General features: G+C 36.1%; 1 protein-coding gene across 1 annotated transcript; it reads right to left on the bottom strand.

Moving 5' to 3' along the window:
• Positions 1-3,902: 3,902 nt before the first annotated feature.
• On the bottom strand, positions 3,903-23,233 carry LOC136851226 (actin-related protein 2/3 complex subunit 3-like). The gene is made up of 2 exons (XM_067125155.1): positions 23,034-23,233; positions 3,903-4,605 (listed from the first exon to the last, which is right to left on the bottom strand). Exons 1-2 carry the CDS (start codon positions 23,193-23,195, stop codon positions 4,354-4,356), a joined length of 414 nt encoding a protein of 137 aa, XP_066981256.1. The 5' UTR covers positions 23,196-23,233; the 3' UTR covers positions 3,903-4,353.
• Positions 23,234-23,306: the final 73 nt, after the last annotated feature.

Below are 23,306 nucleotides of genomic sequence, written 5' to 3'. Positions count from 1 at the left end.
TGACCTCTTCCTTCCCTTAGGCTGAGGGCCCGAAGACTCAGAAGACTTCCTCTTAAAAGGAAGTCCCCAACGAATCCGGAGATTCTGGTTGGCCCTGGAAGCCTCACTGATGACATTGTTGACTGTGTCATCAGGAAAGAGGTTAGTTCCCCAGATGGAAGACTTAATGAGCCTGTTTGGCTCATGCCGGATGGAGGCGTCAGCAAACACATGCTTCCGGCAGTTCCGTCTTGCCACCACAAAGTCATACAGATCATTCTGAAACGTTGTCAGAAGTGATTTGGTCAGAATCCAGAATAGAGGTTCGTCCTTATAAACAGCCGATGTCAACTCCGCCGAGGTGACGGAGTTGATGGATCTACTGAGACGGCATCTAGCATTGAATTCCGCCTTGATCAAGGAGTCCAGAATCCTGGGCAACTGCTCACTGAATAGATCCAAAGTGCACTCTGGATCCAGCTTACCTACTGTAAAGGTTTCAGGAGCCCCAACCCAGCAATCCAGATCCCCCGGAAAGAGCAGAGATGTAGGGTCCGTCTCACGAAGCTGAGGCATCGGCTTCTCCTCTATCCCGGCCTGTAGAGTCAACTCGGCTATCTTGGAAGTACAAGGGGTGGGAATGTCCTCATGGACAACAAACATCGTATACCGCCCCTTGTGAGGAGTTAACTTCGTGTTGTTACACTCCCAGTCTGATAATATCCTGACCCATGCAGACTGTGCCTGGTCCCTGGGGAAAATCACTGTCTCCCTGGGAACCTTGTCTTCCCTCACCAGAGCTTCTTCCGACAAACGGGCGTATCCCGGGAAAGGAAAAACAAGATCCGCCGGAAAGAACTCATAGTCTTCCACAGGGCGGGTGCCACAACCTTCAATGGTTAATTTACCATTGGCAAAGGGGGCATTGAAGGCAAGACGCCAAGGATTGCAGTCCTCAAATGCTGGTAGCTTAGAGGAGTCCGGAATAGAATAACTCCGTTGCTCTACCGGACCGGTATTGACGATTCCGGCAAGCGACTCTTCTTGGGTCTTCAGTCTCTGAGCCAGAGACTGTACCAATCTACCGGATGTCTCCAGACTCGAGGCGAGATCTCGAGACATCGTTTCAAATTGAGAATCCACCTCAGCAGATATCTTCTGCATCAAGATATCTGCAAGGCCTCAGGGTCAAAGTCAGGTTTCTTAACCTGACAGTCTTGGGTCTCGACCCCTTAGGAGGGGGAGCAGCCTTCTGAAAGGAAGTCGAAGGTTTGGGAGCCAACGACAACCTGGCGGAACTCGACATGACCGGGATCTTCGGGGGTTTAGTAAATTTAGGTAACGTCTTCGTCTTCGCCAAGGACTTCACCTTGGGGATCACCGACGAACAGACTTAAAGGGTGGAGGCTTTAGAGAAGCCTTGGAAGGAGGAAGACGAAGAAGAAGGAGAGCTGAAAGAGACTGAACGTTTACTTCTACCTGCCCCACTTACATCCCTACCTTCCTCCTCCGGATCGATGGCCATTGGTTCGACGTGAATACTGATGTTGGCTACTTCCTCGGCCACTTCCTCACAAAGTTCTTGCTGGTCTTCCGGCGGGACTTGAGTCTCAAGCCTAATCTTGTTAATCAGGGGCTCCGCCACTTCGGGAGCTACCGCTGCAGAGGACCTAGCCATGGGGTAAATGATATTACAGATGTCCTCCGCCAGCACATAGGGACGTCCCTGACCAACGTTGCGACCGAAGCCCCCGACCCAGATCTTAAGGGTAGAAAGAGATGAAGATTGGCAGGACCGAGGGACCTGTAACAGGATACAATGTCAATATTCAAGGAAATTGACGTGAAAACTCTTCCGTCATTATAGTCAAACCAAACAAATTTGTCTAAAATATTCATAAATGTATGTTGACAAAGAGTTAACGTACCGAATCATCAATCACGTCTTGATAAAGAGCGTAGCAGACATCACAACCATCCAGATGCCAGACGAGATGATCCTCCACCTCGACTGCACAGCTGGCATGAGACCTGCATACTACATGGCCACAGGGTTGCTGTAAGTAGGCGTTACAGCCCGGCTCCTGACAATGAACCACCTGTAAGAGGAATCGATACATGAGTATCAAAAGTGATAACGTCGGAACAGGTTCCGGCGGTGGGAATGACTAACCTAGTCAAGACTTAAATTAGTAATTTTCCTCCACGCCGGAGTTGAGATCTGGGGTTAACAATAGGGTTACGGCGGAACGTTTCGGTACAATCAGAACAGGGAGGCCAGGCCTGAAGTCGATCGCACCGGAGTACAATTCCGGTGACGCCGGAGCATCCCGTCTCAATTCAACCTCACAGAAAACAACAACCGAGTGGTGGAAAAAGAGCTAGTTCCGCCAGAACGAGAGTTCCGCGACTTACCACACCGGAACGTAGTTCACGGGAAATAATGTAATAACTAAGATAATATTCAGCCCGTGTCTCCACAATTCCGGCAAAAAAGGGGAGGCACCGACGCTCAAGCTATTGTTCCTTACAAGAAACTAAACAGCGAGCTAACGATAGCCGCCGGAACAGGTCCGGAATGGCGGAACAGTGGAGAAGTAGGGGCAGTGAAAACATGGCGACTACAACAGGTCAGGTGCCTAAACACCCTCCACGAAGTGTCATCTCAACCAAAAAGGGCAAATGAGCATTGCTCGAAAATGCCCCTAAAGGGAGAAGCCATGAATAGACAATAGACTGATAAATAAGGAGTGAGAGAAAACACGTGAAGGCGGAATAGATAATATCTATAGCCTAGCCTAACCTTCCGAAGTGAACACCTGGTCAGGTAGGCTAGGTCACGCCAGTGAGACGAACGAGAAAGGGGCACTAGCACCGAACCTAGCCCTTCGAGATTTGACGAATCAAACTGGTCAGGAAGGACGGGCTGGCGCCTATAACTCAAACGAAGGCCACCCTAGAAGACCTATCTTACCTAGGCCTTGAAAGCCAGGGTAGGAAGGAAAACTGGGGCCAATCTTAGCCTACCTTTCGAGATTCGACAGTGTCGAACTGGTCAGGTAGGCTAATGTGTTACACTACCATACATATCAGACTAAAGGCATAAAAGAAAGTATACATAATAATAATAAAATTAAAAATAATATAATCACATAAATTAAATGCACCTGCGTAAAGAACAGAAAGGAAAGGATAGGCTAGGCCTCACTTTCCACTATTCTAAAATCGTAACAATAGTCGTGCGCGTCAGAAACGAAATGGTAAAATCTCACAACCAAGACACGATAAATTAAAACTATCATTATTATTATGATGGAACATTATTAGAAAACTCTTCCAATGAGTCAGAAGATATTAGGAGCATCAAGAGGTTGGGGACTACAACCACGAACGTAAACAAACATGGCGGCTCCCAGCCGAACAATGTGTAAGTTATTTAACGGGACAAAACTGTCCAACCGAGTCCCAAACCAACAAAATTGAATACTCAACTTAGAAGGGGATGCATCCTGATTGCTTGACGACATAATAAAGGTGAATAATGCCGAAAATAAAGAAAAAAGCACAAAAAACACAAAAAAGAAAAGGTGCTATGAGAGGATGATGGTTCTGGGTAGAAGTAGTAGTAGCGAGTGGAGAAGGACCGATGTAACGGCACCCCTTAGGTAGAGGAGTTTTGGGAGAGGAGAGGTCTATTGGGGTTAAGCATCTGTGGTAGTGGCTTCCACTCGCTCCCAGATGACATACCGACATCCTATGAGGATGATCGATCCAGAGGTAGTAACTCTGGCATTCTATATAGTTGTATAGCTTTTTTCTCTGGTATACCTAGCAATATTTATACCTAGAAATGTGTGCTATATGGGACATTTCACTGGGCGACACAGGTCGATCCCAGAAAGTAATTTTGAGATGGAAAGTAATTAAAAGAAAATTATTTATTGGTGCAACTAGAGGACAATCCAGTGTTACAGTAATTGGTAGTGGTAGTTAGAAGTTGGTAAACAAGATAAAACCAAGCTAATGAAAAAGGAAGAAAAAATTATGAGCAAGGGGGAGAACAAACAATTACAATTGGCTAAACCAAAAGCTACGGCACAATGCACATTCTGTTGCCCCACAGACAACGTGTAATTCATCAGGATTTAGACCTGTGACTGGCTCTTAAGCTGACCTTCAAACAACAAAGGGCCCAGCATTGGGAGGGTCACTGCATCTGCAATCACAGCCAGGCTTTAGTTTAATTATAAGGTTTGTAAGACATTACGAATTCTTAAATCAAACCAAAATCCTTTAGAACAATTGACCTGAATTCTTTCAAGTTGCAAGCATCATCACTAAAATTAAAAATCCAAGTTAGTAAACAAAAAGGCTCTAAATATTTATACAGTTTAAATACAGTCTATGGGAATGCAATCCTGGTAACATACCCAATTCAGCATCATTCTTGGCCCTGGCATAGACAGCATTGAGAGGAAATGAAGCATCTCCTGGAATAGGGAATTTTGACAGAGCAAGGGAATACATTTCGTTGAGGCCCATATTCTTGTCTTTGCATTTTGCTAACTTTTTCAGGCATTCTGTGATGTACAAAGTAACGTAAATAAGTGTTCTGTCACATTCACCCTGAAAAAAAAAAACATGTATCATACACTATTACTGTAAACCTTTTTTACATAAGCTTTGAAAATAACCAGATCTTTCAGAGCATTAATGACAAATTTTAAATTATAAGAAATAATGTTACCTTTGATGAAATGCCATCAGTAACAGAAAAAACTATATTTTTGGCATTTTTGGTCTGTTCTCTTCTTAAAGTCATAACCAGATTCTTTTAGGATACTTACAAATAAAACAGATTTGAATAGTGATTGCACATTCCTATATTTCCATTCAACTATTTGGGCCAGACCCAGATTAAAGTTTCAAGACAATGGAACTATCGATGACAAAGAAATATTTATCCTGTGTACCTGTCTGATTTGACTATTTAATCATTCCCCTATAACTTGAGTAAAGGCATAAAAAAAGAGGCCCATCAGCTTACTTATTAACCCTTAAACGCTGAGCCTCTATTTACAAAAACGTCTCCGGTATGCCGGCAGCGTTCGGGGTTAGTGCCGAAGCGGAAAAAACATTTTTTCAAAAAATCACAGCACGCTTAGTTTTTAAGAGTTCATTTTTGGCTCCTTTTTTTTGTCATTGCCTGAAGTTTAGTATGCAACCATCAGAAATTAAAAAATTTCATTATCATATATAAATATTGAAATATATGACAGCGTAAAAAATTTTCATATATAATTTTATACAAATCGCTGTGAGCAAAACGGTTAAAGCTAACAGATTATTTTTTTCTTTGTATTGTACACTAAATTGCAATGATTTTGGTATATAACAAATTGTAAAACGATCAAAGCAACACAGAGAAAATATTATCACAATATGATGCATGAATCTGTAACGTGCGGACGTAAAAAATTTTTTCAAAAAATTCACCATAAATCGAAATATTGTGCTAGAGACTTCCCGTTTGTTGAAAAATGAAGGTAATTGATTGAATATTACTAGACTGTAAGTATTTTAGCTTACAATTGCAGTTTTCGACCATTTCGGTCGAGTTAAAGTTGACAGAAGTCGAATTTTTTCAATTTATCGTAATTTATATGCAAATATTTCAAAACTGATAAAAGCTATAACCATGATTTATTTTCTGTTGTATTCTACATGAAATTGCGCACATTTTCATATATAAAAGTTTATGTAACGACTAATATAAAACGGTGCAAACATTACGACAACGTGACGAAAGAATTTCTGAGATGTTCGGCCGAGTTACAGCGCGGACGTAAGGAAAATGTTTTTTAAAATTCACCATAAATCGAAATATTGTGCTAGAGACTTCCAATTTATTGCAAAATAAAGGTAAATGATTGAATTATTACTAGAATGTAAGTTTTAACTGACAATTGCGTTTTTCGACCATTTCGGTCGAGTTAAAGTTGACCAAGGTTGAAATTTTGGCAGTTATCGTGATTTATGTGAAAATATTTCAAAAGTGATAATAGCTACAACCATGAATTATTTTCTGTTGTATTCTACATGAAATTGTGCACATTTTCATATATAAAAGTTTATGTAATGACTAATGTAAAACGATGCAAACATTACGACAACGTGAAAAGAATTTGAGATGTTCGGCCGAGTTACTGCGCCGCAGACGTAAGGAAAAGTTTTTTTTTTTCGAAATTCACCATAAATCGAAATATTGTGCTAGAGACTTCCAGTTTGTTGCAAAATGAAGGTACATGATTGAATATTACTAGAATCTAAGAGTTTTAGCTTATAATTGCGTTTTTACCATTTTGTCGAGTTAAAGTTGACCGAAGGTTGATATTTTGGCAGTTATCGTGATTTATATGAAAATATTTCAAAACTGATAAAAGCTACAACCATGAGTTATTTTCTGTTGTATTCTACATGAAATTGCACACATTTCCATATATAAAACTTTATGTAACGACTAATATAAACGGTGCAAACATTACGACAACGTGATGAAAGAATTTCTGGCACGGACGTAAGGAAAAAGTTTTTTTAAAAAATTCATCATAAATCGAAATATTGTGCTAGAGACTTCCAATTTATTGCAAAATGAAGGTAAATGATTGACTATTACTAGAATGCAAGAGTTTTAGCTTACAATTGCATTTTTTTTACCATTTCGGTCGAATCAAAGTTGACCAAGGTTGAAATTTTGGCAGTTATCAAGATTTATATGAAAATATTTCCAAACTGATAAAAGCTACAACAACCATGGGTTGTATTTTGTTGTATTTTACATGAAATTGCACACATTTTCATATATAAAACTTTATGTACCGGCTAATATAAAACAGTGCAAAAATTACGACAAAATAACGAAAGAATTTCTGAAATTTTCGGCAGAGTTACCGCGCGGACGTAAGGAAAAAGTTTTTTTCAGAAATTCACCATAAATCGAAATATTGTGCTAGAGACTTCCAATATGTTGCAAAATGAAGGTAAATGATTGAATATTACTAGAATGTAAGAGTTTTAGTTTACAATTGTGTTTTTCTACCATTTTGGTAGAGTCAAAGTTGACCGAAGATTGAAATTTTTTGTAATCGACGTACGGTACGTCCACTTGGCACCCAACAGACAATTTTAGTCGACGTATGATACGTCCAGTAGGCGTTCAAGGGTTAATATAAGGTTTTAGTCTGTAAAAGCATTAACACTTTAATTGGCCATGAATATCATAAACTCAAAATCCTTAATTCTGCATAATGACCCATGTAAAATATTGTACACAACTTACTTCCACTATCAAACCTGTTTGCCAAAAAATAAAAAATCCCTGAATAGGAGCAATCTAATCCTTCTTTTGGTAAGGTCACCCAATACAAAGGATAAGCTACATACAAATGTGTGACATTCAGGATCATCCATAAAATCCAGTAACCCCTATAAATTGACACTAGTGTAATGGTTGGTTACCTTTTAAGGATGATATAATACATTACTCAAGAAGTGGTGTGCCACAACATTTCATGTACATAGTCTTTTTACAATACATCAAACTAATTTAATGGGCAGGGAGGCACCTCTCCTTATGAAACACTATACCAATGACTCCTCTACTTATGAACTACAGTGTTCCCCACTTTTTTGCGGGGATAGGTTCCAGAAACTACTGCAAAAATGCAAAATTACCCCTGAAAATCCTTGCAAGTGCTTAAAACTGCCAAATACCCTGTAACCCTTAAAATTACGTTTTTACAATAAAATAAAGTTTTATATACAGTATACTTACCTAGTAACTACATAGTTATTAGTTTCACTTAACAGCAGCAGTTCAAAATCTGAAATTCGTGGTAACGCGCTATTGTTTTAGTGTAGGTAACTAAACCCCACCCACTTTTGGGGAAGAACAGGTACAACAATGCTGAAGACCTCAATTTGTTTGTGCCCTATGTCCATGAGAGGGGAGGTGGGATGGCTTTGATCATGTAGTTTATTTATCATAAAAATGTCATTTTTATATAAGTAACTTACCAAGTAACTACATAGCTGAATCCCACATTGACAGAAGGTGGGATGCATGGACATGTTCTACCCAAAAACACTCAGTGAAGGAGATGAATTTGAAATAGAAAGGTAGCTAGCATTGGTGTAATGCTTGATGTAACCTTAATCTGGTGAGGGAGTTGCAGCAGAAAGTTACTGCCTCTAGTTGGCACTCATCTCAACCTGTAGTGACACGGCAGTAAAGCCAAGAGTCGTCTCTACTTCAGTGGCAGAACCTTGCAGTCGACAAGTACTCCAAAGACTGACAAGATCTTACAAAATAAATGTCCTTGCCCTAGGTGCAGTACAATGAATACAACCAGAAATTTGTTACCACACAATATTAAAAAACAAAACCATCACCCAACCATTAAAAACAATGACTGGTGGGTACTCCTGGTACATGGTACCACCAGGCTTCCCAAAACTCGGCATCCTTTAACAAGTCAAGGAGATAGAGGATTGGAAGGGATATCCCCTATTATTATTAATATTATTAAAATAGTTTAACCAGACCATTGAGATGACTTTCAGCTCTCACAGGGCTGGCCCGAAGGATTTGATTACATTACTAGGTCCAGGCCTGGGGTCAAGCGCTATGACCCAATAGATCATTCGGTACAATGATGAATGAATTAAAATTAAATTAAAAACTGCACATAGGCACATCCTCTCATACTGAGACACATACATACAATAAATACATTTACTCAGACTTCCTTACATACATACTAAAACGGTATATTAAAATTCAGAATATAAATTAAGCAAAATTTTAAAATTTTGCCATTTTTTTTAAACTCAACAAATGTTAAAAGGGTTTTCATGCTTTTATTATTTACTTATTTTTATATTTTATTAATTAAATTACAGTTCTTCGAGAACATCAAAACTGGAACGACTGAAAATGTAAAAGTCTGACAAAATTTCTTTCATTGATCCATTTCCAAAAGTTGACATTTGTTGTTGGTCATACTTTGGACACTCACATAACACATGTCTGACTGTTATTATTACTCTGCATTCTGAGCACTCGGGAGCCGGGCCATGTGGGCTGCTCATTAAGTGCCCATGTGTCAGACGAGTATGGCCTATTCTGAGACGTGTTAAAATTACTTGTGCGTGTCTCTCTCTGATATGATGAACTCCATTTTTTAACATTACGTTTTATTTGTTTCAATTTATTACTTCCAGGTTCTTCATCCCAAATATATTGCCATTTATTTATGATACCCATTTTTATATGAGTTGCATAATCAGTAACAGGGATATTCACATTTGATCTTGTCATGTGAGTTGCTGCTTTAGCTGCTTTGTCTGCATCTTCATTTCCTTTGATCCCTACATGGGCAGGGGTCCAACATATTTCTAAAATTTTCCATTATTAAATAATTTATGGAGATATAATTTAATATGTTGTACTATATTATTTTATTTGCAACTCTGAATAGCTTCTATGGTGCTTCTTGGATCACTGAAAATCACAAAATTACTGAATGATGATTCTTTAATTATTTTTATAGCTGATGCAATTCCATACAATTCTGCTGTAAGTATGGAAGCATTATTAGGAAGAGAGAACTGATAAGTTTTGTCTTGGGACATTGCAGCATATCCTACTCTGTGTTCTGATTTAGATCCATCTGTATATATTGCGTAATGTGGACCTTTTCGGCTTATATGCTCTATTGTATGCTGTCTATGGTGTTCTGGCATATATGAGTTACTTTTTGATAAATACTTGAGGTGTGTGCAAATTCTCATTTTATTCATTGTCCACGGAGGAGGTGATTCTACTATTAAAGGCACTTGTATATTTATATTCAGCGACTCAAACAATCTTCTAGCTCTTAATTGGGAAAGGTGGTGGATGGTTATTTATAAATACATCTCTTAATTCAAATAATTTTTTTGGTTGGAGAATCACTAGTTTGAATTCTTAAAGCACTTTTCATTGTTACTAGTTCTCTATCGAGAGACAAAGGCAGTTCACCACATTCAACTTGTAACGATGATTTTGGTGATGATCTAAAGGCTCCTGAGCATATTCTAAAGCCTTCATTGTGAACAGGTTCTAACATTTTCAGCACTGTGTCAGATGCTGAGCCATATACTTCGCTTCCACAATCAATGATGGACAGAACTGTTGCTTTATACAGTATAGTAAGGGTATGTCTATTGGCTCCCCAAATAGTGTTCGATAGTTTTCTAAGTAACTCAATGTTCTTTTACTTTTAGATTTTACATATGTAATGTGGGCTCTCCAGTTTGAGTGAGTATCAAATACTAATCCCAAAAATTTTGCTGTTTGGCCAATTGGTATACTATGGTTTCTGATTTTAAAATCTATTTCTTCACCTTTTTCCACTTTTTCTTTTTATAAAACATGACTTCTTGAGTTTTATCTATGGAAAATTTAAAGCCTACAGATGAGGACCATTCATCTATTTTTACTATGCTTTTATTAACAATTCGTTCTGCATGTTTTATTCGGGATGCTGAATAATATATGGCAAAATCATCCATGTACAGGTTACTTTTAATGCCAATAGGTAGATTTTTACTGATATCATTAATTGCTAAAGTAAACGGTGTGCCACTAAGGACGCTTCCCTGTGGAAAACCATTTTCAAGTGGAAATGTTCTAGACATATCATCAATTCTCACCTGTAAATTCGATTTGTCAAAAAGTTCTGTATAAACCTAGGTAAATGTCCACAGATGATGTTGTTTTGTAAACTTTTTAATATAGCATACTCCATGTAGTATCGTTTGCTTTTTCAATGTCAAAAAAGACAGCTACAGTAATTTGTTTTCGTTCAAAACCTCTATGTATATGGTCTTCTAAGTTACAGAGAGAATCCAATGTAGATCTGTTACACTGTGACCCAAACTGAGTGGGAGTTAAAATTTTATTTTCTCAAAAAATGTGCCATGTTAGTCAAGCATTTTCCATTTTCTCTAACAATTTGCATACGCAGCTTGTTAAAGAAATTGGTCTGTAATTATTTACATTATTGGGATCTTTTCCAGGTTTGGGGATAGGAATTATTATAGCTTTATGCCATTCATCTGGAAATAAATTTTGAAGCAATAAATGATTATAAAACTCTAATAAGTATGACTTTGCCAAAGGTGCTAAGTGGCAGATCATCTCAAAAAAAATAGTGTCACCTCCAGGAGCAGATTTATTGCTCTTCCAGAGAGCATATTCCAACTCTGACATACTAAATTTTCTATTATAATATATATCTTCTATTGTTTCAAAAGTTATTGTTATTAATTCTATTTTATTTTTTTTTGTGCGGAAGTGTTCATCTAAATTCTTATCACTACTTGCATTTGCTAAATTTTCTCCCATTATATTACTTATTTCTTTTGGATCAAGCGTTCTTTTCCCATTTTTTAATATGGCATGTCTAGGTGGTTTAACATGGGTACCATTTATTTTCCTGAATTTTTCCCATATTTTTTGTATGGGAGTATTATTAGAGAGATCTGATACATATTTCTTCCATGAAATGATTCTTCCTTGAATTACTTTTTAAAATTTTGTGGATATTTTGTTGTATAGAAGTTTTAATGTATCAATTTCTAGTAATAATAGTCATTTTTTGCAAAGTTCTTTCTAATATTGATAATTTTTTATTTATTTTATTGAACTTTCTATTCAAGTTAAGTATACCTTAGTTTTAGCAGACCACTGAGCTGATTAACAGCTCTCCTAGGGCTGGCCTGAAGGATTAGACTTATTTTACGTGGCTAAGAACCAATTGGTTACTTAGCAACGGGACCTACAGCTTATTGTGGAATCCAAACCACATTATAGCTAGAAATGAATTTCTATCACCAGAAATAAATTCCTCTAACTCTTCATCAGCCGGCCAGGGGAATTGAACTCCGGCCCATCAAGTGACAGCCTGAAGCTCAACCGACTCAGCCAACAAAGGGCTTGCTTTCTATTCAAATTATCTAATTGTCTCCCTATTGAGTGTTTTATATTTATTATTTCTGTTAACTCATCAGACCACCAGGGAACTTTGTGTTTTGTTGGATGGGGTTTTGACTTTGGTATTGCTTTATCAGCAGCATTTTTAATGAAATCAACAAGAAATTTATTAGTTACATTATGGTCTTTTAAATATTCAAATAGTGGGATATTTCTAATGTGCATTTCATATCACTCCCAATCTGCTTTATAAATGTTATAGTGAGGGACATGTTTTGCAGGATTAGGCAATAAGGAAATTAATATTGGGAAATGATCACTGGTGTGTAAGTCATCAACTGTATTCCAATCCAATCTGTCAACTATACATGTTGTACATAAAGTTAAGTCTACTGAGGAAAATGTTCCATGTGCTTCTGAAAAATATGTGCTAATTTTGTCATCATTTATACAGCACATGTCGTTTGAATCCATGAACTCTTCAATTTTACTACCTATTCTATTTGAGTTTGTACAATGACAGTCCCATATTGGGTTGTGAGCTTTAAAATCACCTACTATTAATGTAGGTTCCTTGGTATTGTTAACCCTTAAACGCCGAGCCTCTATTTACAAAAGTGTCTGCCGTATGCCAGCAAGGTTGGGAGTTAGCGCCTAAGCGGAAAAAAGTTTCTTTCAAAAAATCACAGCACACTTAGTTTTTAAGATTAAGAGTTCATTTTTGCTCCTTTTTTGTCATTGCCTGAAGTTTAGTATGCAACCATCAGAAATGAAAAAATATCATCATCATATATAAATATTGGAATATATGACAACGCAAAAAAAATTTCATATATAATTGTATACAAATCGTGCTGTGAGCAAAACGGTTAAAGCTAATGCGTTTTTTTTTTTTTGTATTTGTATTGTACACTAAATTGCAATGATTTTGGTATATAACAAACTGTAAAACGATCAAAGCAACACAGAAAAATATTATCACAAAATGATGCATGAATTCTTGAACATTAAAGTAAAAAAAAAGTTTTTTCAAAACTTCACCATAAATCAAAATATTGTTATAGAGACTTCCCTTTGTTGCAAAATGAAGGTAATTGATTGAATATTACTAGAATATAAGTGTTTTAGCTTATAATTGCAGTTTTCGACCATTTCAATCGAGTTAAAGTTGACCGAAGGTTGAATTTTTCTATTTATCGTGATTTATATGACAATATTTCGAAACTGATAAAAGCTACAACCATGAGTTATTTTTTGTTGTATTCTACATGAAATTGCACACATTTTCATGTATAACACTTTATGTAATGCCTAATAGAAAATGGTGCGAAAATTACGACAAGGTGACTAAAGAAATTCTGAGATTTTCAGCAGAGTTAAGCGATTTGAGGTAAGGAAAAAGTTTTTCAAAAATTCATCATAAATCGAAATATTGTGCTAGAGACTTCCAGTTTGTTGCAAAATGAAAGTAAATGATTGAATGTTACTAGAATGTAAAAGTTTTAGCTTACAATTGCATTTTTCAACCATTTTGGAAGAGTCAAAGTTGACCGTAGGTTTAAATTTTGGCACTTATTGTGATTTATATGAAAATATTTCAAAACTGATAAAAGCTACAACCATGAGTTATTTTTTGTTGTATTCTACATGAAATTGCACACATTTTCATGTATAACACTTTATGTAAGGCCTAATGGAAAACAGTGCGAAAATTACAACAAGGTGACTAAAGAAATTCTGAGAATTTCAGCAGAGTTAGCGCTCACGGAGGTAAGGAAAATTTTTTTTCAAAAATTCACCATAAATCGAAATATTGTGCTAGAGACTTCCTGTTTGTTGCAAAATGAAGGTAAATGTTGAATGTTACTAGAATGTAAGAGTTTTAGCTTACAATTACATTTTTCGACCATTTCAGTCGAGTTAAAAGTTGACTGTAGGTTTAAATTTTGGCACTTATCGTGATTTGTATGAAAATATTTCAAAACTGATAAAAGCTACAACCATGTGTTATTTTTTGTTATTTTCTACATGAAATTGCACACATTTTCATGTATCCATCTCTTTATTCCATCTTCTAGTTAAAAAAGTAAGAGAATGATAAAGTATTGTTAGTAACCTTATACTCTTGTTGTTCTGTTTAAATGGTTAGAAAGCCATAAACAACCGAACAAGACTCTGTTGTTTTGCTAATAACCAAATCGGATAACAACTGTTTTGCTTGTATTTCAACCATCGTATGGTTAAACAATTATCGTAGTTATGTTAAAAATGACGTTAAGTACTGATATGTTTTTACACTACCCATATCCGCTTTGGAGAAAAGATCAGCAAGGAAATATACTGCTACAGTAAATTAAAGCTGCAAGTTGTAGCTGAAGCTGATAAAAGAATGTTCAAGCTGCTAATGACTATAAATTATCATGCATTGGCAACATGGATAAAACTCGACAGCAAATAAAATTGGAAAGTATTTCCATCAAAACTACTGGGCATGAAAGAACTCATATTTTGATGGAAATATTTCCAAATTTATTTGCTGTCGAGAGTTCATCCATGATAAAATAAAAGATAAATACAAAAAGCTTGTAGTATGATGATGAAATCAAGAGAAAATAGTGAACGGAATCTTGATTTTTTTTTTTTTTAAAAAAAAAATGGCCAGCCGCCAACATCATCTATCAACGAAAGAAATGGCTAAATAAATTTCTCAACGAGACATACTTAAGTTATATTTCAACTTACAAACACTTCGAATAACGAAAAATATATATGTCCCTTATAAATAGTATCTAGAGATTCATTTAGGCTAACTGGAAGCAAGAAATGCCCCCTGAACCGAGTTAAATGCGGTGAAATAAAGCCCGCGTGATCGATTCCCAAACCAAAACATTTGATCGCTATGATGAAAATTTATGATGCAAAAGCAATATAAGAATATTTACGATTGGATACAGTGTAGTAAAGCATAACTTTTTAAAAGATCCATGGAAAAGATGCACATTCGTTATTTTGATGTTTGTATAATACGGTGTTATGTGAAAATAGAATACAGTATAATTTAGGCTAGGCTACCGTATATGATATACGAAAAGTGCAGGCTAGGCCTTGTTTATTATTCAATTTCTCTTTATACTGACTTATCATGTCAATCTGCATTGAACCTGCAGAATTAGCTGACACTAATAATTACTATACCATATATGTATAAAGTATACTGTGTAGTGTAGGCTAAGCTACCATATATGTATAGATGGTACTGATTACCCTAGTGTAGGCTAGGCCATATTCGAGTTACGATTTTTTCAACAAACGATGGGTTTTTTGGAACCTAACCCCATCGTAAGTAGGGGAATACCTGTATATGAAAATGTGCGGAATTTCATGTAGAATACAACAAAAAATAACTCATGGTTGTAGCTTTTATCAGTTTTGAAATATTTTCATATAAATCACAATAAGTGCCAAAATTTCAACCATTGGTCAACTCTGACTTGTTGTGACCAAAATGGTAAAAAACGCAATTGTAAGCTAAAACTAAAACTCTAGTAATATTCAATCATTTACCTATTCAATCATTTTTGAAAAAAAAATTTTCCTTACATTTTTCTTTCACAATTTGGTGTAATGGAAGTCTCTTTTATATATGAAAAATGTGCAATTTCATGATTTAACAAAAAACAACCCATGATGAATTTATAAAAAATATTTTATAAATCACAATAAGTGCCAAAATTTCAACCTTCAGTCAAATTTGGACCTGAATGGTAGAAAAACGCAATTGTAATCTCTCTTACATTCTAGTAATATTCTTTTACCTTCATTTTGCAATAAATTGAAGTCTACAGTTGATTTTCATTTATGATGAATTTTGAAAACAAATTTTCCATTTTAATTAGTCACTTTGTTGTAATGTTTGCATTTATATTTTTATAAACTTTTATATAAAAATGTGTGCAATTTCATGTAGAATACAACAAAAATAACTCATGGTTGTAGCTTTTATCAGTTTTGAAATATTTTCATATAAATCATGGTAAGTGCCAAAATTTCAACCTTCGGTCAACTTTGACTCGACCAAAATGGTAGAAAAACGCAATTGTAAGCTAAAACTCTTACATTCTAGTAATATTCAATCATTTACCTTCATTTGCAACAAATTGAAAGTCTCTAGCACAATATTTCGATTTATGGTGAATTTTGAGAAAAAAAATGGGATTTTCCTTACGTCCCGGTAACTCTAGCTCAAGCGAACATCTCAGAAATTCTTTTGTCATTTTGTCATAATGTTTGCACCGTTTTATATTATCGTTACAAAAGTTTTATATATGAAAAAACTGCAATTTCATGTAGAATACAACAAAAAATAACTCATGGCTGTAGCTTTTATCAGTTTTGAAATATTTTCATATAAATCACAATAAGTGCCAAAATTTCAACCTTCTGTCAACTTTGACTCAGACCAAAATGGTAAAAACGCAATTGTAAGCTAAAACTCTTACATTCTAGTAATATTCAATCATTTACCTTCATTTTGCAACAAACTGAAGTCTCTAGCACAATATTTCGATTTATGGTGAATTTTAAAAAAAACTTTTTCCTTATGTCATCTGTAACTTTCGCATCAACATCTCAGAAATTCTTTTCATCACTTTGTCGTAATGTTTGCATCGTTTTATATTAGTCGTTACATAAAGTTTTATATATGAAAATGTGCACAATTTCATGTATAATATCACAAAAAATAACTTCTGGTTGTAGCTTTTATCAATTTTGAAATATTTTCATATAAATCACAATAAATAGAAAAAAAGACTTTGGTCAACTTTAACTCGACCAAAATGGTTGAAAACTGCAATTGTAAGCTAAAATACTTACAGTCTAGTAATATTCAAATCAATTACCTTCATTTTGCAATAAATGGGAAGTCTCTAGCACAATATTTTGATTTATGACCAAAAATTTTTGAAAAAACATATTTTTACTTCAGTAAAACTTAACTCATGCATCATTTTGTGATAATATTTTCTGTGTTGCTTTGATCATTTTACAATTTGTTATATACCAAAATCATCGCAATTTGGTGTACAATACAAAGAAAAAAATAACTCATTAGCTTTAACCGTTTTGCTCACAGCGCAATCACGCTGTCATATATTTCAATATTTATATATGATAATGATATTTTTTTCATTTCTGATGGTTGCATACTAAACTTCAGGCAATGACAAAAAAAGGAGCCAAAGTGAACTCTTACCAAAGTGAACTCTTAATCTTAAAAACTAAAGCGTGCTGTGATTTTTAAAAAAATTTTTTTTCCACTCTGGCGCTAACTCCCAAACGCCGCTGGCATACGGCAGACACTTTTGTAAATAGAGGCTCGGCGTTTATGGGTTAATAGACCTTTGCAAATGTTTACATACAGACAAGGAATCATATCCTGTGCAGTACATTGCAAAGGTCACTGACAAAAAGCGAGCATTTAACAGGAGGCGAGATTTTTTCAACCACACTATTTATTGCCACGGAAAAGAGTGTTACACTTAAAACGCTTCCTTGGGGAACTCCTTCCTCCTGCATAAAAGGTTGGGAGAGTGAGTTACACACTCTTACCTTAAAATATCTGTCTGTTAAAAAGGAATATATAAATATGATCATTCTTCCACATCTTGTGCAATTGTTTCATGATGCCAATTCTCAGGTAGTGTCATATGCTTTGGCAATTGTTTCATGATGCCAATTCTTAGGTAGTGTCATATGCTTTCTGTAAGTCAAAACATATGCCGATGGTCTGACAGTTTGGCGAATCCTTGCTGGATTTGGTTGGTCAGCCTCACAAGGGATCAAGGGTGGAGCGGTTTTTCCTGAAACCAAACTGAAATGGCGATATTAATCCTTTGGTTTCAAAGTGCCAAACTAGTCTAGTATTTATCATTTTCTCCATCAGCTTACATACACAGCTGGTAAGAGCTACTGGTCTATAACTGGTGGCTTGGGAAGCAACTTTATTAGGCTTTTTAATAGGAACAATTATGGATATTTTCCAGTCCTTGGGTAAAATTCCAGTTTCCCATACAGGCAGTCCCTGGTTAATGGCGATCCGGTTTTATGGGGCTTGTCTAGCGATGAAAATCGGCAAATTTTGGCGCTGAAATTTCGCGATTTCCTCTTATCGCCGCTGATAATTGGGTATTGGCGCCAATACATACCTAACAGAGGTGCCGATAAGCCCAAAAATTGCCGAAAAAGTACTGGAAATCGCCAATTTTCGGTTAGTGGCGATTTTCGGTTATCGTTACACCCCCAGAACGGAACCCCTGCTGATAACCGAGGACTTCCTGTATTTTGTTTATAATCTTGAGTAAATATTTTTTGGCATCATCTGGGGGTGTTTAAGCATTTAATATACAATTGTATCCTAACCTGGAGCTGTGGCTTCAACTGAGGAGAGTGCCTCATGAAGTTCTCTTAGGGAAAATTTGTAGTTGTATGGTTCAGATTTTCCCGAATCAAATTTCAGAGACATTTCAGAATTCCTAATTCTTTGAAATTCTGAAGAATAATTGTTAGGGCTGGAAACTTTAGAAAAGTGTTTTCCTAGCTCATTGGCAACTTCAGTGGGCTCTGTCATTAGAGAGACATTTATTTTTAATGAGGGTAATGGTAACGCAACAAAATTTCCACTCAGTTTCTTTATTTTGTGCCACACCACTCTTAGTGGGGTCTTGGAGTTTATTGCATTAATATAGTAAAGCCAACATTCTCTTTTGGCTTTCTTATAAAAGCGCCGCTGCTTGGCTAAAGCACATTTGTAGATTAACTTTGACTGAGGGGAGCAACTAGTTTTGTAATGTCTGTAGCACTTCCTAGTCACTTTCCTCAGAATACCACGTCTTATTCCACCAGGGAACTGCAGGTCTATGAGGTTTGCCTTTTGTTTTTGGAACTGAGCCTTCAGCACTCTTCAAAGTAGATTCAATAAAGTAATCATAGGCATCTAGATGAGAATGAAAGGACTCAAACTCCCTATCTAGATTGACACCCTTACTGAATTTATCCCAGTCTCGTCCTCTACCCTCCACTTAGGTAAAACTTCAGATGGAGCATTCAGAGCACATTTCAAATGGATGGTCGTGATCACTTCCATTTAAATCTTCATTAACAGACCAATTAAAATCAAGGTGGATACTAGTTGAAGAAATACTAAGGTCCAGTGCAGAGAAATGATTATTGTGAATGTTGTGGAAAGTCACTGACCCATTATTATATAGGGTAACATCATTCCTGTCAATAAAGTCTTCTATTAATTTCCCTTTACTATCTAAAAACCGACTTCCCCAAAGGGGACTGTGGGCATTAAAACCACTTAGGAGAAGTAAAGGAGCTGGAAGTTGGTCAATTAACAACTGAATATCTCCAATGTTAAAAGCAAGGTCTGGTGGAAGGTATAAGGAGCAGTCTGTTATCCTCTTTTCCAAAATGACTGAAATAGCAACAGCTTGTAGAATTGTATTAAATTGTATTGTGGAGTGTTGTAGAGATTTATCAAAAATAATTGCAGCACCTCCATGGGCACAATCACCAGTTGGGGGATATGATTTAAATATTGAATAATTTAGTCCAGGATTATAAGGAGAGTTGCCTAACATTGTTTTCTGCAGGCAAATAATCCCTGGATTGAATTCATGCATTAAAACTTTAAAAATCTTCTGTAAATCTGAAACCTTTACAGTTCCACTGAAGGATATCGAGCATGAATGCTAAGGTGGTAAAATGTGCTACTTCCCACTCCTTGGGGGGGAAGTACTGTTCCTAGGGTGGAGTGGGAAATTCTCCTTTATAAGAGATTGTTTTCTTAATTCATTTTCATCTGAATTGGAGTTCAGGGTCTTTGGTTGCTCTTCATATTTTTTATTTTTTGTTGTATTCTACATGAAATTGCGCACATTTTCATATATAAAACTTTATGTAACAGCTAATATAAAACGGTGCAAACATTACGACAAAGTGACGAAAGAATTTCTGAGATTTTCGGCAGTTACAGCACGTGGACATAAGAAAAGAGTTTTCAAAAATTCACCACAAATCGAAATATTGTGCTAGAGACTTCCCGTTTGTTGCAAAATGAACATAAATGATTGAATGTTACTAGAATGAAGAGTTTTAGCTTACAATTGCGTTTTTTTACCATTTCGGTCGAGTCAAAGTTGATTGAAGGTTTAAGTTTTGGCACATCATGATTTATATGAAAATATTTCAAAACTGATAAAAGCTACAACCATGAATTATTTTTTGTTGTATTCTACATGAAATTGCGCACATTTTCACATATAAAACTTTATGTAAGGGCTAATATAAAACGGTGCAAACATTATGACAAAGTGACGAAAGAATTTGAGATTTTCGGCAGAGTTACCGCACGCGGACGTAAGGAAAAAGTTTTTTTCAAAAATTAACCATAAATCAAAATATTGTGCTAGAGACTTCCCGTTTGTTCCAAATTAAGGTAAATGATTGAATGTTACTAGAATGTATGAGTCTTAGCTTACAATTGCGTTTTTCTACCATTTCGGTTGAGTCAAAGTTGACTGTAGGTTTAAATTTTGGCACTTATCGTGATTTATATGAAAATATTTCAAAACTGATAAAAGCTACAACCATGGGTTGTTTTTGTTGTATTTTACATGAAATTGCGCACATTTTCATATATAAAACTTTATGTAACGGCTGATATAAAATGGTGCAAAAATTACGACAAAGTGACGAAAGAATTTGAGATTTTCGGCCGAGTTACCGCGCGGACGTAATGAAAGTTTTTTTCAAAAATTCACCATAAATCGAAATATTGTGCTAGAGACTTCCAATTTGTTGCAAAATGAAGGTAAATGATTGAATATTACTCGAATGTAAGAGTTTTAGCTTACAATTGCGTTTTTCGACCATTTCAGTCGAGTCAAAGTTGACTGAAGGTTGAAATTTTGGCACTTATCGTGATTTATATAAAAATATTTCAAAACTTATAAAAGCTACAACCATGGGTTGTGTTTGTTTTATTCTACATGAAATGGCACACATTTTCATATATAAAACTTTATGTAACGGCTAATATAAAATGGTGTAAAAATTACGACAAAGTGACGAAAGAATTTCTGAGATGCATCGCTGATGCTCTGTAGTGCGAGAAGAAAGAAATTCGCGCATGCGCGGCTCGGTAACGCTTGTAAACAAAAAAACAGCGTGATCCATGAACTCCCAGCATCCCTTAAGGCGCGTGATTTAAAATCTTTCGCAAACTAGGCCTTTACTATTTTTCCGCGAATATTTAAAAAAACTTTTTGTAGTTGACGTACCGTACATCCACTCGGCACCTGACAGACAATTTTAGTCGACGTACGATACGTCCAGTCAGTGTTTAAGGGTTAACTGTGCCAAGTCAGTGTCATCAAAGGGAGCAGGGGTACTTGAAGCCTTGCAACTAATATTCATAAAGATTTAAGTATAAGAAAAAATAAAAAAATAAAAATAATAATAATAAGAAAACCTGAAAACCTTAAAAAGATATCAGTCTTTCATGAAGTTTATTCTTCCACCAATGGCACAAGTGAGAACCGACTCCCAAATGTCTGCCCCCTACCCTACCCCACAGAGGATGGCACATGATTTAGAGTGGCGCATGTGTAAGCCAAACCTGCTTGCTGGGACTGAGAATATTTCAAGAATACAATAGTCGCCATCCTAATCATATCATGGACAAACTGGATAGAATGCCGAGAGTCCTATCCCTAGAACCAGACCCCTGGAATTCGGTCCAGCCCTAAAGAATAGTTCGGCCTTTGAGCTATAAATCTGTAACTCTCAGGTCTGAACATTATCAGGCAGTTGATGGTCTTACCACAATTCTCACTATTTAGCTTCAGATATAAACCCATTCCCAGCTAAGATATCTTTTCCTATTTATCAGGTCCAATAAATTTTAGTAAAAGTGAAAAATTCCACAAATTTAATCCAAAATAATATATAATGGTATATGGGACTCTTGGACTCAAACCCAGGAACAGGTTCCTGGGGTTCAAGAGCAACCCCCTCACCACGGCAAGGTGGTCCCAAATCAAGCACCCAAATTACAAGAGCAGTAGTGTCCATAATTCAATGATATGTAAAGGTCGTTAATAAAACAGGAAGAAGAGAAGGGGAAAATTAAAAGGAGGAGGAGTAAAAGAGTTACAGGTCCCAATATTTGGTTGAATTCACAGCAGAGATAGAGCATACTCTCCCTGCTGTGGATCCATAAGCCCCACCTTGTCAAGGGGTTGGGACCAGGGGGGGGGTATAAAGGGAAGCACATTACCTGCAAATAAGATGACGACACCTTCTTGTTCCTCTTCCTCTGGCAATGGAACCATCCCTCTACACTTCTTAGAAGGCAGATTATTTGGAACCCCAGCATACACTATACATAATTCATGAGTGTATATGTTGTGGGGGGGATGATTCTGCCATTCACAAACATACTAACTTTTGCTATGAAATTTTTAGTTACTGTAAACCCCTCTGTAAGAATAACTCACAGACATAATTCACAACTACAGTACTAGCCACCATACCCAGTAAAGTCAAAGAATATTAATAAGGGTGAAATCTTCAAATCACCACAGGGTTCAGCACTGCAGACCAGTATACAGCAAGTGCGAATTTGATGACAGCTGAAGAAAATATTACGATGAGTGACTGGGACTCAACATCCACTCTTCATGTACACCTGTACCTACTTTGTAAACTATTACGATGAGTGACTGGGACTCAACATCCACTCTTCATGTACACCTGTACCTACTTTGTTAACAAGGTTCAATGACCAACCCAGCTTTTGCTCAAAGACTACTATGTACTATATATAAAACAAATGCTTGTATACTTTATCAAAACAAATTGACTCAAGCCTCCAAAATTCATTCAAAAATCAATTTTTACACGAATGTTACACTAAACTAACGATTGCTAAGTTGAAAAGTAAACTCACCTTAACTTCATATGTGCGGAAGAAAACATTGGCCTTAAAATATTGTAAGGCTTCATCAATAACATCAATCCCATCACCAGCCATTAAAGGAGCTGGACCCCTGTATTTTGTCCTAATTGGCAACATGGCCATGTTACCTACAACTGATCCAGGATGGGGCATATTGCAGTGGTATGCCTGTTGGAAAAAAAATAAAGTAAATAAAAAACAAAAGTTAAAAAGTTACACATGAAAAGTAATTCTGAATATAGTATTTATGTAAATAGGTTGTAA

The sequence above is a fragment of the Macrobrachium rosenbergii genome, chromosome 23 (assembly GCF_040412425.1).
Source record: "Macrobrachium rosenbergii isolate ZJJX-2024 chromosome 23, ASM4041242v1, whole genome shotgun sequence".
NCBI lineage: Eukaryota > Metazoa > Arthropoda > Malacostraca > Decapoda > Palaemonidae > Macrobrachium > Macrobrachium rosenbergii.
Note: the sequence above shows the minus strand (reverse complement) of the source record. Positions and strands in the feature narration are given on the sequence as shown.

What these genes read in the sequence shown, in the direction of transcription:
- LOC136851226 (XM_067125155.1), bottom strand. Translation starts at nt 23,195, where the DNA reads ATGCCCCATCCTGGATCAGTTGTAGGTAACATGGCCATGTTGCCAATT. An exon ending in TCCGCACATATGAAGTTAAG is followed by an intron (nt 4,606 to 23,033) that starts GTGAGTTTACTT and finishes TTTTTTTTTCAG; the next exon opens with GGTGAATGTGACAGAACACT.